The following is an 18842-nucleotide window of genomic DNA, read 5'->3' on the forward strand; positions in this document are numbered from 1 at the left end:
CAGGTTTGGTAGGTTTCCCTAGGTGCCAGCTGAGCTACAGGCCAAAAGCCACAGCCACACTTTCCCAAAAACACATCAGATTTCAATGTAAAAATGTGATGTGTCCATTTTGTGTTTTCTGTCGAAGGCATTAGGCCTTCCCACGCAACTGAGGTACCATTTTTAGCAGGAGACTTAGGGGAACACAGAATAGAAGAACAAGTGTTATTGTCCCTTGTCTTTCTCTACATTTTTACCTTCCAAATGTAAGACAGTGTGAAAAAAGACATCTATTTGAGAAATGCTCTGTAATTCACATGCTAGTATGGGGTCCCCGGAATTCAGAGATGTGCAAATAACCACTGCTTCTCAACACCTCATCTTGTGCCCATTTTGGAAATACAAAGGTTACCTTGATACCTATTTCTTAGTCTTTATATTTCAGCAAATGAATTACTGTATACAAGATACAAAATGAAAACCCACTGCAAGGTGCAGTTCCTTTATTGGCTCTGGGTACCTCGGGGTCTTGATAAACCTGCAAGCCCTATATATTCCAGAAACCAGAAGAGTCCAGCAGACGTAACTGTATATTGCTTTTGAAAATCTGACATCGCAGAAAAAATTACACAGACTAAAACGTGGATAGAAATGGCAGTTTTTTTCACCTCAATGTCAATATTTATTTTCAGCTGTTATTTTCTGTAGGAAAACCTTGTAGGATCTACACAAATAATCCCTTGCTAAATTCAGAATTAAGTCTACTTTTCAGAAATGTTTAGCTGTCCGGGATCCAGCATTGGTTTGACACCCATTTCTGTCACTAACTGGAAGGAGGCTAAAAGCACAATAAATAGTAAAAATGGGGTATGTCCTCGTAAAATGCCAAAATTGTGATGAAAAATGTGTTTTTCTGATTCAAGTCTGCCTGTTCCTGAAAGCTGGGATGATGGTGTTTTTAAGCACCGCAAACCAGTTGATGCCATTTTTAGGGAAAAAAAACACAAGCCTTCTTCTGCAGCCCTTTTCTCCTGGCTAATTTCTTGGTCTCATCCAGGGGAACCCACAAACTGTGTACCTCTAGAATCCCTAGAATGTTGGGAAAAAAGGACAAAATTTGGTCTGGGTAGCTTATGTAGACAAAATGTTATGAGGGCCTAAGCGCAAACTGCCCCAAATAGCCCCAAAAAGGCCTGGCACCTGAGGGGAAAAGGCCTGGCAGCGAAGTGGTTAAATATTACTAAGTCACCCGAAGTAGGCCTTAATGCCCATAAGGCGAGGTGCATTTTATTTAAAAGTAGAACATTTAAAAGTTGAATGCTAATCATTTCCCTGCAGTTTAAGGCCTCAAACACTATTTCACTGTAGCAGAGTTGAAACAAGGGGATACAATATTAAATTTGATCATTATCTTCAGCGTGGAAAATTCTTCAAAATTACTTTTTTTACCTTTTCAAATATTTAGTTCAAGCCCAATTTGCTGGTGAGGTCGGATATAAAATAAATATTTTGGAAAGTTACCTTTTCTCTTTCTAAAACCTCTAGAGACCCATTTGCATAAGCTTCAATTTTCATCTGGCAGCTGAATAGCCCCCTTGATGAGGTGTGAATTTGCTCCCAGAGCTGGGACATAAGCCTTGGGTGTATGGAGAGCAGAGTTCTGTTTTTCTGGCAGTATGACCATCTGGGTTGTACCCTGGAACATGATTATCTTCAAAGAGATCTACTCAGTCAATTGTTAGCTCACACCTGGGCACAGCCCTCTTTTGTCCAACTAGTCAGTCAGGCACCAATCCCATTTGGAGAGGAGCTGCCTGCAGAACGTTTTTAAAGTGACAAGAGGAGTTATTGCTCATTTCTTTGATCACACTTCTGCGGTGAGCACAAGAGCTCTGCACAGCGGAAGAAGGGTTCTGCCATGTTCGTTTTAGGTAGAGAGGGGCGCTGTGGGTTCATATTAGCGTACTGCTTGGGCACACTTATTTTAGCTGCAGGCCTGCGGCCTGTGCGCTTTTATCTTGTTCATTTTCAATAATTCCTTTTATTATTTTAGCAGGGCTTCGTTTTAACATTGATACTTTATTCTTTTTATCAGCTTCCTTTCCATGCAGGCATTGTTATTCATTCCTTCGCATAACATTTCATCTTGTGCCCCTGCTCAAGGCTGTGCATGATAATCTACCAAGTATTGCCTGTCCAAGAATACAAAGTCAACTTACACAGAAAGACGCATCATCATGGCAGGTGAATTCTTAGAAAACAACAGGTTTGAGTACAAAAATATCACACTGGCAAAATAAGGTTAGAGGGGACATTCCAGCAATCCATCTTATGCTGTACCATGTCGTCGCAGCTCTGCTGAACTTGGCCTGGTCGCTCCAGTCGCTTGGGAGGACTGCCAGCAGACCACAGGCAAAGACCCGAGCTTTGGTTTGGTAAAAGTCCTACAACATGATTGTTTTCAGTAAGGCAACTGCTACAAAACTGGGAAGCTACCCTTGGGAACTTTTTCCCTATTGGTTAGGGAGGGGCCAGGATTCACTTCCAGCTTAGCGCAAGACATAAATGTGGCATGCACTTCAGAACACTATTAAACCAGTGGAAGACAGGAGGAGGACTGCACCTGCTGCCGAGACATGTGAAGGGACCTGAAAGGCCGGGTCTGATCCCACCTGCACCCAGGACAAAGGAGTGAACTCCAAGGGTAAGCTGGCTCACCTCTGGTTATTCTACAGCGACACAACAAGCCGCTAGAAACCTTTTTCCTGAACAGCTAAGCTGGCCAGTTCCAACTGGACCTCTCCTGAATCCTGCTGATGGCGTCAGCTGGAGTGAGTCTTGACTCCCACACTTGCTGCTCCTGATGTCCTGGGACCCTTGGCTGTGTCAGAGTGTACTCCTCCTAACATCCTGATAAAAAACCTGGGACTCAAAAACCCCTAAAGAACTCCAGAGGACCGGACATGACTGCCAAGTCAATCACACAAAGGCGAGTTGGCAGAGGGTTAAAGATTCAGGTTTCTCACACTCTGAGCCTAGTGGAGCCCTGTTTGGCTACAGTTTCCAGCCTTGCCCTGATGGAGGAGTTTCCAAGCTCAAACATTTGACTAAGTTCAATGCAGAAATAGTCATTGGGCAAAAGCGCCAAAACTATTCGGCCAGTGAGGGACCATTCTTGGGCGTGAAGTTGAAGTTTGTATTTCTCTCACCCTGAGCTTTCTCGCAAACGTCAACGGCTTCACTGGGGCCTTGTTCGATGGTTATCTGGCCTTGTGGAGGCCTCCTTAGCCACAGCCGCCTGCCCCAATGAGAATGTTTGACTTCCATTTTAGAGAATAAGTTAGAAGGTAAAACATCTGACTGGCTTTAACAGGGTTTATGTACCTGCCCAGCACTCTACCGCTGTCAACACAAAATCGCACATAAATACCAGACAAGCTCAACCAGATAACTGTGGTTGGCACTTAACGTTTCTGGGTGAAATTTATTTAAAAATATAAAAAAAATCATATCTCCAGTTCCCCTTATTAGATTTTTGTGTAATTTTGTTCATTAAAATATCATTTATTTTTATATGTTTGAATGGGATTTTGACTGTGTCAGGTTTTCAAATTAACTGTTTTGGTACTTCTAAATGCTTTACACATATTCTTAAATTAATCATGTATTCTCAGTGCCATAGCTACCAGGGATTGAGCTCAGGTTTAAAATTACTGAAAGCTCAACCGGACCCAACAAGAATATTGACATTACTTGCGGTGGACTACCGTCCGCCCCAACAAATAATCCACTTTCTTTCACAAAATCAGAGAATGGTGTCGTAGTTGGATTCGGTACTAGCACCGGTGGGGTCCATATCAGCACTGACATAGTAGAAACTGCTGTGGACACTGGGGCACAGTGAAAGTCTGAACTGGCTTTAGTACAAGCTCAAGAAGGGGTGTGAGTACTATGTATCGGGAGCGGGGCCACCAGTGCAAGTCCAACTAGATGCCCCTGTGGCTCTGTGGACCCTGGAGGTGTGCCAGAGGGAGCCAGTAGCACCTTGAAGATTTGAAGCATGGCCTCCTTGAATGTTGCCATTTGCTGCGGGGTCGATGACAGCCTGGAAATTCAGGGTACGTCAGGATCAAATGCGGGACCAACAGGTTCAGAAGACATAGATCTTTCTCGCTTTGCAACTTCTCTTTAGACTTCGATTGGCAGATTGGGGATGAATCCTGCTTCCTTTCTTATGGAGCATTTTTTACTAAATGGAAGACTGAGTGGGAACGGAAATTCACAGAGAGAAATCTTGTGATCATGACAGGGAATGGTCCAGGGACTTGTAGAGGGACTTCTGGTACGTACACATCCACTTCTTAAAGCTTTGCCTCCCGCTTTCTGATTGTCTCTGGCTGCATGAGGGGCCACTTATTGTAAGACCCTGACTCATGGTTGAAGCCCAAGCACACACTGTGTGGGTGCGTGACAAACACCTGCAGTCATGGCATGGCTTTTATCCTATTGTCATCAGGGGAGACAAGTCCACTGGCACCCTCTCTGGATAATTATGGAGTCATCAGAAAATCAAGTGTTATGAGTGAAGCTCTGCTCCCTCGTTGAATGGCGTGGGAAAAAGTAAGCAATGTCACCCTGCAGGGGTAGCACTTATATGTGGCTGCGCTCCTTCATCTAAAGGGCAGAATGAAGTCACAGTGAAGCCAAAATGCACTAGCCATCAGCACACACAAAGCGTTGCTGAAAAAATGTATAGATTCAGTCTGCTGCCTAGGAGTATTCCACAGATGAATACTCTGCGATCAAAAGTATCAATTCGAAATATATTTATTATATGAAGATGTTTCTGTCAGGCCAGCAAGTTGTTCTCGACTCAGACACATGACTGGATACTTCCTTTAATAAAAATACTTGTATTCTTTGCTCCACACTTGCATAGATGGAACATCCAGCAAATTTCGTTCAATATAATTTGAAACTGCTCAGTGGGATCAATGTAGTTTCTGAAAAAAAATATACGCAGTACACTTCAATTAAGCTACACTCGAATGAGGCATTATGGCTTATTTTGAAGAAGAAAACTGGTAAATTATAGAAGAAATGTGTCTCAAAGTATACTCAAGAATGCCTTCTGATAAACTGACATGTTCGTGGCGTTCCAAATTTAAATAGTACACTATCTGCATGCACCACTACTTAAATGATGTGTCCAATTTCATTTACTATCTAAGTACCATCACCAATTAATACATCCCAGTTCATGACACACTTTACTGACGCAAAATATCATGCGCCTTCTTCCTTCAGATCATACAGCATCTTACAGCTAAATGTTTACTGTACTACATACAGTTCCATATTTAGAATCACTTTGCCCCATTTTCAAAGGCGCTGTGAATTCTATAAAACCTAAATGAATAGTACCTTTTTAATTATCTTGTACTCTGCATTTAAAAGATGCATATTAAGGCACTGGTCAGTAGCAGCCAACAATGCTCTGAATACATTTTGCCCATATCTAAGAATATCCTTTTTTTGTCCAAGATGGATGTGCTGTATAAAAACCTGCCCATCGACTTTGGAGTGGAAGTTAGGAGAGGAGACATATGGGTCAAAAAACTGGTCGGCCTTGTCCTATCACAGTTCTTACAAAGTGGAATAGTAAGCTACTGATTCCATGTTGACGGCATCATACCTGCTGTGATGAAACATAAACAACAGGAACTGACAAGCCAATAGGTCTCTCCTATGAGAAACCTACAGGCTTTGTCAATGTTTGTTTGTGTATAAATAAAAGTAAATTAAAAAGTGCTGTGACATGGGTAACGAGGCAGCTTTGTTTTTACTTTCAACCATGTTGCGCAGCAGTCACGCAGCTGTACAATATGGCAAAGAAAACTTTGACTAAGCCAAATACCTCTACTATTTGGCTTTTCAATGCTTTAAGCCATGCTTTATAGCTGTGTGGCTGATGTGCACCATGGTTGGGTGGGGGAAAAAAAAACTATATCACGGCCAATGTTGACTGCATCATAGCACTTTTTTTTTTTTTTTTTTTTTTTACATTTCAGCCATGCTGCACAGCAGGTAGGCTGTTATACAGCATGGCTAAAAAATAACACTGACAAAGCCAATACACCTTTGCCAATGCTTGTTGTTAATGGACGGAAGTACTCTAACGTATTACATTCTTCTTTTCTTGAAAATGTGTCATAATAATTTGGAGCTCATAGAAACGTCCCCAAAAACCCTTGCTGTTGTAAGCTATACAATGCCCTATATTGGGTGCCTGTTGGTATGGTGAAATTAGTAGTCAATATCATAGAAAGTATGCCATTGTTATGCGGTCATTAAGGCCTTTAGGAAAAGACCTGTTGATTTGTTTCATACAATGTGTCTATATTTGGAGAAAGGTTTGATGTTTTATATAATTGTTTTGTTTGTCCACTTTTTCCATTATTTGCAATCTGATTGTGACCTTGTGTAATGTAACTGGTGATAAGGTAAAACAAACATTAATCACCTTGCTGAGTCCGTGGTCACTCCTTCCCCACGCTACAAAAGTTCCTCAATCATAGCGCAGCGGTGGTCAAATACTAATTAAAATAAATCACTCAGTACTTGGTCTGTGTTCCAAACAGACAACAGGAAGTGACATGTTACATGCGCTGCTGAATTAGAAGGCGGCAAAGAAGAGTGATGCTGCCAAGGAATGGTTATAACTGTTAAGACACAACTGGCTGTTGCCAATCGACAGTACATGCATGCTGCGTGCAGGCTCAACTTGAAAATGGAACCTACAGATCGTCTACTACATGCTCCAATTAATCTCAAGCTATGTTCTGTAATTAATATTTCCCCTTCCTAGTTTCACACTTGCATGCCGAGCCTCTTTATGCCTATCCAGTAGGATGCAATGGCATTGATAAATTGCTGTGATAAGTGACTTTCCTTCCACTTCACTTTCTTAACAAATTTCCTGGGATATGACATTTTTGAGAGCACTGAGTAACATGCACGACATCCAGGTTATTTGAAAATATAGTTTTGAAACAACGCAACAAGAACTACTCTGCGATTACTAACATTATCAGTATGTTGTGTTTCAAAGACACTAAGAATATTTGTTGTCACCGCCACTGAATCGAATAACTCACATTAAATCCACCTTGGATTATTAGAATGCTTCCAAACCAAGGTTTTATAAACCGTCTGATCTTGTTAATGAACTTTTCAGTTAGTCAAAACTCAAATACAAAAGTGTAGAGATGCCGCTTTTTTATGCGATTTGGCAATACTCTAGTGACATTGTGTTCCTTTGGAAAAAGTTATCCACGGGGTTCACATTTAAAACTGACAAATATGAAAAAGACCGTCATCAGCTCTTATCAATCACTGCCCTTCACAGTCAAAGGACACTACATCTGTTAAACAGGACAAGTGGACTGAGACCCGGCAGCCTGATAGAGGCAAGGACCTTAGGGCCAGATGTACGTAATTTTTTGCATGGCGCAAACACCAAATTTTGCTGTTTGCGACATGCAAAAAGTACATCGCGATGCTCATTCCCATTTTGCGAGTCGGTAACCTGGTTACCGACTCGCAAAATGGGAATGCGAGTCTCAAATAGGAAGGGGTGTTCCCCTTCCTATTTGCGATTTGCATCGCAATGCAGAATTGCTTTGTGACCGCGAACGCGGTCGCAAAGCAATTCGCAGTTACCACCAGTGTCACACTGGTGGTAACCCATCCCCATGGGACCCCTTCCCCTTTGTGAATGGCCCTGAGAACATTTTTTCAGAGCAGGCAGTGGACCTATGGACCACTGCCTGCTCTGAAAAAATGAAACTAAAACGTTTCATTTTTTCGTATGTATTGCAACTCGTTTTCCTTGAAGGAAAACGGGCTGCAATACAAAAAAAAGAAAACTGCTTTATTTAAAAGCAGTCACAGACATGGTGGTCTGCTGTCTCCAGCAGGCCACCATTCCTGTGAGTGCTGCGAATCGCTATGGGGTCGCAAATTTCGACCCACCTCATTAATATTAATGAGGTGGGTCTTTGCAACCCCCTTGCGATTCGCAGATGGTGTCAGGGACACCATCCTGCATCTGGATTTGCGAGTCACAAATTCGGATTTTGGTACATCTGGCCCTTAGTCTCTTCATGTGCTGGCCTGCACAGTCTAGTCTTTACAGTGTGTTGGTTATTAGTATAGTGTTGTCTGTAAACTAGCCTATAGGAGGGTCACAAACTACACATCTATAATCATTTTGACTTTCAGTTAAAGTAAAACACGTCAGCCAAGATAAAGGTTTATGTTTTGTATGCCGTTTGAAAAAGTAACTGCATAGGAAACGAACAGATACTGAACAGAAAGAGGGTCCTAACTTGAACTAAGAGGAAAATGACGTTTGGGAAGGTGAGGCAACAGAGTTTAATTTGAATTCTGTGGTACAGTCAACCCCGTGCAGTATGATAAACAGCCTTCAGTTTAGCAAAGTTACACTCCCACGGACAAGTACAAAGAGGGTTTTAATGTACTATCCAGTCTGGAAATAAACTCTTGGACGGCTGGAAGAAATTCAAAAGCTGAGAAGAAAGGCTATATTCTTCTCCGTAGAAAAAGCTTGAAGGAGCGGCATGCTTTTTTGGAAAACGGTGCATGAAAATGCGAGATTCTCGAAAATGTTGAGTACATACAGGTGTGATGCAACAATCGGATGTTCAACAAGAGAAGAAAGTGGCGAGGCGGATTGGAAATACAGTGTTTAATGGCACAGAGGCAGTGCACATTCATTTGTAACCGAGCTGCGGATCTGCTTGGTTGCTGGGTACTAACAACATTTTTGATCAAGTAAATTGCAATGTCATCTGTTTTAATTTTTTTTTTATTTTATGTCTACTTTCAATACTTGATCTCTACTGAGGATACTTTTTTGCCATGGCTCTCTGCAGAAGAAGAGGTGTTGGGTGGGGTGGGGCAGGGGGTGTGCATGTGTTTCTCTACTATCATGTGTGCTGTGCAAAGGTGAATAGTTGTTCTGCCTATGCACATACGCAACACTGAGTGCTGAGGTTATGTACACAGGTGCCAGAAGGACTGTTGTCTTGGTATGAAAATGTACCATAAATGTATATATCGGTGTACGCATGATTCCCTAGACTAGTGTTGTCTGTGAGTACAGCTATTCAACTAGCTTTGTGTGGCCTGGTATGCTTGCAGACTTGATTTTACGTTCTATTAGCTGAGCATTTCCACCACTCATCTAACATCACTTTCAGTGTGCACCATTTTTTCACGCTTATTAACTATAACATACAGACAAGTGATGTTAAACTAGTAATGATTACAATAGAATATAACAAGAGCTATTTGGTAAACGACAAACTGTGCCAACTGTAATTTTGAACAGTATCAATTATTATTTTCTCACATCTGCATATACAACAGTGAGACCCCCCCATTTACCTTGGGAAGTAGTGTACGGTTCATTGTAGTGTCCATTGTAGTGCAGCTGAGGCGGAGGGATCATGTATGGCTGTGGCTTGGGCTACAAAAGTATTAAAAAAAGACAGGTCTATGACTATGCAGGGCACAACCCCACTACAGGTCACAACCAATGGGTACAGAGAAGCATGTAACTCAACATCAAGAAATGTGTTGAAGCTGTGCGACTTAGAGGCCACTTAAACCACGTCACTCTGCAACCCACCTTCCCCACAGAAACACACGGCATCATACTGCAACCACAAAGACATCATGCAACCATCTACACTGCAGAGGACAGTCAAAAAGGACCCATGCTGTTTTCTTTTCAACTACAACTACATACACCACAGGTACATTACATCACATTACGTCCTTACTCTGTATGTGATTCTGTAACTATTTACCAAGCACAAGACTTCAAATGCACACACTGCATACATGAGCCTCAAAGATCGGTCAAAACCGACAGTTATCACTAACATTTTTCATTGTTGTTCTGACTGGTAAATCACCATCTGAAACCTCATTATAGCCACCTTGCACAGCTGAACAGGCAAACGCAACTGAAACAAGAAATTACAATTACATTCAATTTAGGTACCTTTCTTGTAGAAAAGTATTAACCTCATGGTTTAGGACTTGACATGAGACATTTTAAAATGAAGTTTTTTTTTTATTTATAAAGTTGTTTTTGCAAAGGTAATTTTTGTTTCTAAGTCTGTTGTATCAATTTTTTTAATTAGTTTTTGTCAAAATGTTAAAATACAAAGAAGAAATCCGAGAGCATTAGTCAACACTGCATTAAGGAATACACAAAACGGGAAACCGCATACTTTTCTTTTCTTTTAAAAACAAGAACTGATGAATGACAACAAAAAAGTAAATGCCATGAAACTGGAAAGAGGCTCAGTGAGACAAGAAATTGAGGCACATGTGGTAGATTAAATAATGATGTTCTAACCTCAAAGTACAGCACTATTTCAAAAATCAGAAATGTCACTAAAATAGAGTAACCAGGATGTGTAGTGCAGACTAAACGTTTTAAATACCAGGCACTCTCCATCGTACATGATATGTTCCATTTGTGGTAAAAAGACATTAATTTGAAAAAAACAACTACTTCAGTTGCTTAAATAATTACCATTCTTACCAGTGATATTCTGGACGAAGAACCTCGCCGGACAGGATTTACAGAAATAGTCTGGGTTTGCCTACAAAGAAGCCACAAAAACAGAATCTTATTTTAAGTCAATTTGAAATGTATGCCTATTAATATATACCAGTTTTCAACTTTGGATACAGTGAGAAAACACTGACATTTGCAGCCAAGATGTATGTGACTAAACCACGTAAACAGAATACGGTAAGAGGTAAGCAGAGATGCACTCAATCTACTCACTTCTCTACCTAGCTGACAGTTCCAAAGCGGTCTCCAGCTTTAATGAAATCGAAGAGGTGTTTCATTATATTGCTACTGTAGAACACTTGTATCGAGACCTTTGTGCAGACATTTTCTTTTGCTTCATACATATTTGCCAATAACGTATAGTTATTGAAGCCAACTCACACACTAAAACCTCTGCTTTATCTGGCCTCCATAGCCAAAGATGTCCAATAAATTTGGTATGTTTTTAATCAAATGTGAGACTCGATGTTTGTTTATATTTTAAGTAGAATTACATTGTAGATACTTTCAATGAATTCCAATTTGTCCAAAGGGATTGTAGAGGCAACATATTTGCATACTAGCTATGCCAGTAAGTGGCACAATGTCTTGTTAACCTTCCACGTGGCTCACACAAAGTGTAATATTTTGTTTAAATCATAGTCTAGGTTTATCAAGACATAGGCACCTCAAGTTCAAGAATTACAGTTATACGCAACAGACGCACAGCCAAGATGAGAAACGATTGTTCAGGCTCACCCCTTGGGAGGAGAAGGACGAGACAGAATTGGAAAGCGTGGAAAGGACAGGAGGAGGAAAGATTTCGGAGTGCCTTCCACTGGAGGGCTTTCGGAGTCTCTGAAGACAGGAGACATAGAAAAAGTTAAGAACTGAAGGTAGAAAGTTCATTTGAATGTGATAATTACTGAGGTATGAGGTTCTTAGCCACTATGAATGGAAAGCATGCTACAACTCTCTAGTACTCGTACATGTTAGGTAAATTGTTTTGGATACCCAAAAAGACATGAACCACAATGCAAACTACCATAAATTTAGCCATGTTCTAAATGAATGCCATTCATCATCTCAGGGTCTCAACAAGTGGTAATATGTTATTGGAATTAAGAGCTCTTTTAACTAGTTGTATGACCTACTACCAACGTTATACAATTTCTAATCGTGATAAAGAGAAAGGAAATTAAGTACAGCAAGTTATAATGCCACAGACCACCAAGGGTGCATTCTTGTACAAGCAGTAACCGAATAAACAATACCAAGACAGTTGGGTGAAAGCAAAATATGAAGTGTAGCTGTAGCTTGAGGCAAAAAATTAAAGTCCTGCAATATATTATGGAAGTTTTAAAAAAGAAAAATAAATCGAACGTATTGCCAATGAAGTCCTGGATAGTTACTAAGCTCCATGTGCCACCCCACAATTTGTTTCAAATTTTTATGGCCTCTACTTTGAGTCAGTGTGTTTGGCTCGGAGGACATTTCGGAGGCTACCTAAGTGGCCTTCGGAAAAACTGAAAATCTATATCTTCTAACCATCATTACCAACTATAATAATCTTACAACGTTTTGCTACAGGTTGACACCTGTCTTAGCACTGACCTTTACAAAATTGCAGTTTTTAGCCATCAGAGTCTGGCCAAGCTCATACCTGCAAAAATCAATGTTTGGGGAAATCGCTGCTTTACAAGATAGAAGAATTATTAGTGCAAATGGATTAGCTGGTGTTCGTGGCACCGCAGAACTGGACCTAACCCCGTTTAAGGGCTTGATTGTCCCAGAAAGGGAGCAGGTCAGAGCAATGGTATCCTTTCCATTTACGTACATGCTATTGCACCAGAGTCACCTTTACCTAAGCACACCGGAAGCAACAGGTAATGGGAGGTAGACCATGATGAGGCAGCCCAGTTCAACATCAGTTCCAGCATTCCAGTCCCAGCAAATTCCCCCCTCCATACATACACAAACAAACACTACCCTTCTACCTCCACCATAGGAGTCCCAGTTTACTGAAGACACTGCCCAACTCACAATGCAAGAAAACATTGTAAAACATACACATTAAAACACTATAAGTGAACTACTGCCTTTCTAAAAAACACCCAAGTGCTCAAATGTGTCTCACTTTCGTAACACCTGGGTATCGTAGGGTAGAGAGGTACAGAAAAAGTAAAAATAAAACCTGAAACATAACAAAACTAAATAGAATAAACAATTTTGTAGGAAGCTGGCCTGATGTGTGGTGGGTACCTGAGGTACTTACACCTTATACCAGGTCCAGGTATCCCCTATTAGTGAGGTGTAGACAGTGTCTAAAAGCCAGGCTCTCTCGAGGTAGCGGTGGATGAACAGCCAAGCCTTATCTAGGAGACATGCAAAGCTCATGCAATACCACTGTGGTCACACCGCACTTACACACATGAAAGAAAACAGTCAGTTGTACAAAAATAAAGGTACTTTATTTTTGGAACAAATCACAACAAAATACTAGAAGGGTAACCCGCCATTAGGAGGTAACGAATAAACTAAATATATACACTAGTAATCAGACATAGGCATTGAAAAGGTTAGAAAACAGTGCAAATAGCAATAACCAATAGTGACCCTGGGGGGAGCACAAACCATATACTAAAAAAATGGAATGCGAACACAGGGCCCCCACCTAGGTAAGTGGAATGTGTAGAGGGGAGCTCGGAGTTCTAGAAGCAGCCAACGCTTATCTAGTAGACATGCAAACTGTGTGCGGCGCCCCTAGCTAGTTTTGATGGCGCCCCAGGGAGCCGCGGCTCCCAGTTTGGGAACCACTGGTATTGGGGTATGATTCTGACATGTTTGATACCAAACATGCCTAGGTTCGGAGTTACCATTATGTAGCTGGACATAGGTAGTTACCTATGTCCAGTACACACACAAAATACCGTCCCAGCACCCACAAATTCCATGAAAATGGAACTGGAGTTCATGAGGGCACCTCTGCTAGTGCAGGGGTGCCTTCACACACAGGTACTTGCACCCTGCCCTCTAGGCCAAGAGGGGCTGCCATAGGGGTGACTTGCAGTGACCTGTAGTGAAAAGAGTGCATGCACCCTTTCACACAGGCTGCAATGGCAGGCCTGCAGATACATTTTGTATGGGCTCCCAATCGGTGGCATAGTACATGCTGCAGCCCACGGGGATCCCCTGGTATCCCAATGGCCTAGGTCCCATATATTAGGGACTTACATGGGGGCACCAGTATGCCAAATGTGGGGTGTAAGTAACCAAGTTACCAAGTTTAAAGGGAGAGAGTATAATCACTGGGGTCCTGGTTAGCAGGATCCCAGTGAACACAGTCAAACACACTGACAACAGGCCGAAAATGGGGGTAACCATGCTGTGAAAGAGGGTACTTTCCTACAAATTTCCTCAATATGATGGTGGCCTTTTTCTAATGAGCTTGCAGATCCTATTTTCATTACTTAATGACTGTCCTTTGTTGCTGTGTTTATTGTGCAAACACACCCAAATTGGTAGTTTACTGGTACAGAAACCCGACTGTCTCAGTGTTGATGGGCTAAAGGCATTCAAACATCACTTAACGGTATGAATTCCACTTGCAAAGGGAGGACCACCGGTTTGCATTCTAGGCGTCAGCCAGCAAGATCGATGGAGAACAGCCTCCTAGTTAATTAGTTTAATTCCATAGCAACAAACCTAAAGAAAAAAGTCAGTCCTTATTTCAGGCGCATAGAAAGCTGCCAGACAATATCTACAGATGGTAATCATGTGGTCTTCAACAACCAGTGTGCCATATTCCAGAAATATTATATTCACTGCTGACAATGTGAGGATTGTATATTTCCATAAAAAAACAGAACTGCTCCCAGAACAGGGGGGAAACAAAAAACAACGAGGGAAGACAAGAATACTTGCCTCGACTGCTAATCCTTATCTTTTCAGTAAGTTTTATAACACGCTTTTACACAATCAGCATATACCCACGAAAATGTACAAAAATTAGCTCACATCCATGCGATAGCCAAATCTTAGCCTTTTGTGTCAAATTGTTTACCAACATAATCCAACCGTTGGCACTTATTTGCTTTTGATATATACAGTAATATGTCAGGGGAATAAATAAGTCATATTTTATTACAACACCACATTTACAATTAAAGGCTAAGCAAAAACGTAAAAGCATATACGCAATTTTTGTGGAATTACAGTATTTATTTTCCACAACAATACACAGCTGGTGTCTTGGGCACCTGCTTCCACCCTGACCAGCGTGCTTTAGAGCAGGGTGTTCACTGCAGACTCAAGTGTGGAGGAAGAAGAAGTCATCCACTGCGCTCAGCATTCTCAAGAAGATCATCATTACTAAATGGGTCCACTTTGGCTTACCGGATGCCCTGTCCATTAATGATATAACTCAAAATCACAATTAGTGACCAATATCTTGAAGTATGCAGGAGCTGTCGAGTTACAGAATTATGCCAAGACCACACCGCTTCTTAAACCATTTCTAATAAAGCTTTCATCCAATTCACCAGGCCATCTCCATCCTTTGTGTTCAAGCCACAGTTACCGGTTTTCATTTTACAAAACACATACTTCCCACAAAGACTATCTGACGTTTGAGGGATCCTTGCCGTCGATCTTGTTTAACATTCAGATACTTAGTTTCTATGACCCCATTAGAAGATCAGATGCATGTCAAAGACGGCAAATCATACCCGTGGCTCTAGGACAACTAAAGAAGGAAAGGGACTTATGAACATTTTAATTAATCTGTATTCAAAAGATTTCACAGGGTGAAAATAGCTTCAGATTGCAGTGCACCTCTGTCAAATATTTGATTATAGTTTGTAAGTGTTTTTTTTAATACAATTGACCAGAGGTGCTCTGAGCGGTTGTCTAATCTGGCCCACTATTCATTATAGGAGAGTCCACGGACATTCTGCAGGTTAACTTTTCTTGATGTCTCTAGAAAGACTCTGACTTCATCAGACTACAAATATCAACAAATAAAGCATCGTAGGGCAAAACGGAGTCGACTTGTATGAGTACAGATTGACTTAAAACACTCCCATCTCATCTGAAAGATTCAAGACATGCTGGTTATTCACTTCCTCAGGCGAGTTAGTAGGTTTGCTACTCCTGCCAATGTTCACACACTAGTGTGAATATGTATATCAGGCCAGATTAATAACTATCACCACAATGTGAAGGTTCTTCATTAGCATTCCGTTAGTAAAGTGTTTGATTTTAGCTTTTTACTAATATTCACATATGTCTTCTGGCAAGTCTCTCTCTATGTGAAAACACATTTAACATGATATTCGTCACAGTTTCTTTGAATGGAAAAATTAATTTGCCGAAATACAGGATCAATTGGGTCTTGTTTGCTAACCACCATTCGGTGGTTAGAAGTAAAGTCGAGGAACAAGGAAAAGTCTAAACACCCAGCACTAAAAGCACCCTCCTCAATACCAGTGTTGGCAAGTTAGCGGCTTTTAAAAAATAGAAATCACATTAATAAGCTGTGGTAACGGCTTACAGTGATATGAATAAAAAAAAAAAAAAAGAACAGTCAACGTTCTTCAAAACGTTTATAAAAATGTTTTCTGATTCGCCGTGTATAAATATCTTTTCACTAAAGCATAGACATGGAGATTTATCTTAATTTTTCTAAAATTTCCAGTTTGCTACATAATTTTTTTTTAACATCTGTTTATTTAAGATGTACAAAAACGTCAATAATATAAAACAGCGTCACCAACTAATACAGCGAGGCAGTTTTGAGTGTATGCCACCATTACAATCATATCGGGAGCAAGGTTCCCAAAATAATAAATTACAGCAAACACATCAGATATTCATTTGTTTGGAGGACCAAACGCCTTATATTATCCGATTTTTGCTTGTGCATCGTCACCTCTTGCAGATCTGCTTTTCTGAACTACTACAGAAATCCATGAGAATTACCTCTGTGAAAAGATTTAGAAAGGGTCAAACCTCACCTAAAGACATAGGGCCTGATGTAGCAAAGGTTTTTTTTACCCATTCTGTGTCTATGGGAAAAAGTGTTCGTACATATGACCCATAGTTCATCTCAGCCCAGATTCCATTCCCCTTCTTCTAAAACCAGAGTAGAACCAATACCAATACCCAATTGTGAAAACAGGCTGCTGAGTTGTGATTATTGGAGTAAACCTGAACGTACTCTCCACCTGCTATTTCCTTGGGACGCACACCAGACATTCAACTGGAACCTCATATTACATTCTGGGATCACCCTCGCAGGAAAATTCCAGGTGCTAAAAATTTGGGGATCAATTCCCAGACCTAAGCCTTCTTTTCTGATATTCTCCATTGAAATTGTCATCAGCATGAGCAGGGGAGCCCTAAAGGATGGTGGGGTCGGGGCCTGTGGGCTTTTGACCAAGGCTCCCCCCCTTTTGTGGCCCATCATCACAGCCATGAGATGTGGCAATCTACGGGACACTGCATCAGTCCATGCCATGTAGTACCAATGCCAGCATATTGTTTTCATCTTGAGTCCCGTTCTGCGCTGCTTCACATGGGCTAGTACCTTATAACTTGCTGGCTTCACCTGCAAGCAGGATGCAGTGTACTTGAGAGGCAGACTGCCATGGCACAGTTGGCAGAGACAGTATGTGAATTTTAGGAGGCACTTGGTTTTCTCAGGATTTACACTGGTGACCAAGCACCTGTCTCTTAATTCCAGAATTCTCTGAATTCAGCAACTAGACCCCATTCAGGGGATGGGGGTGTCGGGTGGGGCAAACAAGTGCTATTGGGTCCTAAATGTGGTGGTGGAGGTTATTTGCCACTTGTGTTCTGGGGTCCTTTCTACTATGGATCTTGAAACTGGGCCACGTATAACTCAACTCTTGATTCTCAGAGTTGTTAGGGTGAGCGTTTAGGTGAGGCCTACATTTAGCAAATGTAAAAGGTAGGCAATAATATCCTATAACATATGTTTCAAATGGTCCAGGTTCATAGAAATGCAGCAGTGAAAGAAGGTTTGCTGCTTAACAAGCCCAAGTTGTGGGCCATCAGGCTTCCTTTAAGAAAAAAATAATTCCTGGGGAAGGCTCAGGTATCCAAATTCCAGGCCCTTATGTACCAAATCACAAAGTTGACCTGTCCAGAATCCTAAATACCTCCCTCAACCTTGCCCCTGGGTGAGAAAGTCCAATCTGAGCATGAGTCTCTTGTGAGTGTTGATGGATATCTCCAGAAAAGGGGAGCACTAAGGCATTTTGCATTTTCTGGGGAAGCAAACAAGTCGATATGTGGGCAGACCTAGTTTTAGAAGTAAATGAGTGGAACCTGGGGTAGAGTTCCCAATCATAGACTTGTTAAGAGTCCTGCTGAGTAGGCTGGCAAAGTTGTTGTCCACCCCCGGGAGATGCTCCGTCATGAGGTGAATATTGTGGCAGAATGCCCAATGCCAAATACCCTGGGCTAACGGAGACAGCCACCCTGCTTTTGTGTGTGCCACCCTGCTTTTGTATATTTTAAAATGCAATCAATTGGTATTTCCTGATGTGCACTATTTTGTCCCAAACGACTTGCAAGAAGTATTTGAGCGCTATATAAATGGCTAGCAGCTCCAAGCAGTTGGTGTGGTGACCTTGCTGTCAAGAGGTCACATTCTCTGGACAGTCATGTTGGAAAGATGTGCATGCCTCCCCATGAGCGAGGAGTCTTTGCAGATGGTCACTTGCTGTAATTCGTCTGCAAAAGGCCTACCTCGTAACAAGTTTCTGTTCATTCACTGCATTGAGTGCTGTGCCTTGGCCTATACCAAAACTATATCTTCCCAGTGAAATTCGACTTGGGGACACTGAAACGCAAAACATTCTTGGAGGGGGGCACAAATGAAGCCTTGATTGTGCAATAACAGGGATGCACAAGGGAACCATCACTAGAAGGTGCATGACAGTGTGCACTGTGAGCTGATGGTGCTGAAAAAGAGAGAGCACCTGTTTAAAGGGGGGGTTGAAGGATTGGGCAGGTAAAGTTTTGTAGGTGGTAATTGATCGAGTTTATGGCGAACCCCATGCAGTGGAGCAAGAACACCACTATAGGTGATTGTGTTTGATGATTGCTGATCAAGACAAAGAAGGGAAATACAAGAATTCCGTCCCTCTCCAAAAGCGCAGTCACCACATCTAGACACTTC

General features: G+C 41.5%; 1 protein-coding gene across 2 annotated transcripts in view; it reads right to left on the reverse strand.

The window, feature by feature from the left end:
• The window catches only part of PTPN21 (protein tyrosine phosphatase non-receptor type 21), a 351990-nt gene that overhangs the window by 155859 nt on the left and 177289 nt on the right, over nucleotides 1-18842 (reverse strand). Inside the window, exons 11-13 of one of the 2 annotated variants that reach the window (XM_069208138.1) lie at nucleotides 11396-11494; nucleotides 10622-10682; nucleotides 9451-9532 (exon numbers count right to left, since the gene is read on the reverse strand). In XM_069208138.1, the coding sequence (XP_069064239.1) occupies nucleotides 9451-9532; nucleotides 10622-10682; nucleotides 11396-11494 (242 nt within the window). The remainder of the gene's footprint in view (nucleotides 1-9450; nucleotides 9533-10621; nucleotides 10683-11395; nucleotides 11495-18842) is intronic. The other variant, XM_069208139.1, reaches the window with a different exon arrangement.

The sequence above is a fragment of the Pleurodeles waltl genome, chromosome 9, assembly GCF_031143425.1.
Source record: "Pleurodeles waltl isolate 20211129_DDA chromosome 9, aPleWal1.hap1.20221129, whole genome shotgun sequence".
Lineage (NCBI taxonomy): Eukaryota > Metazoa > Chordata > Amphibia > Caudata > Salamandridae > Pleurodeles > Pleurodeles waltl.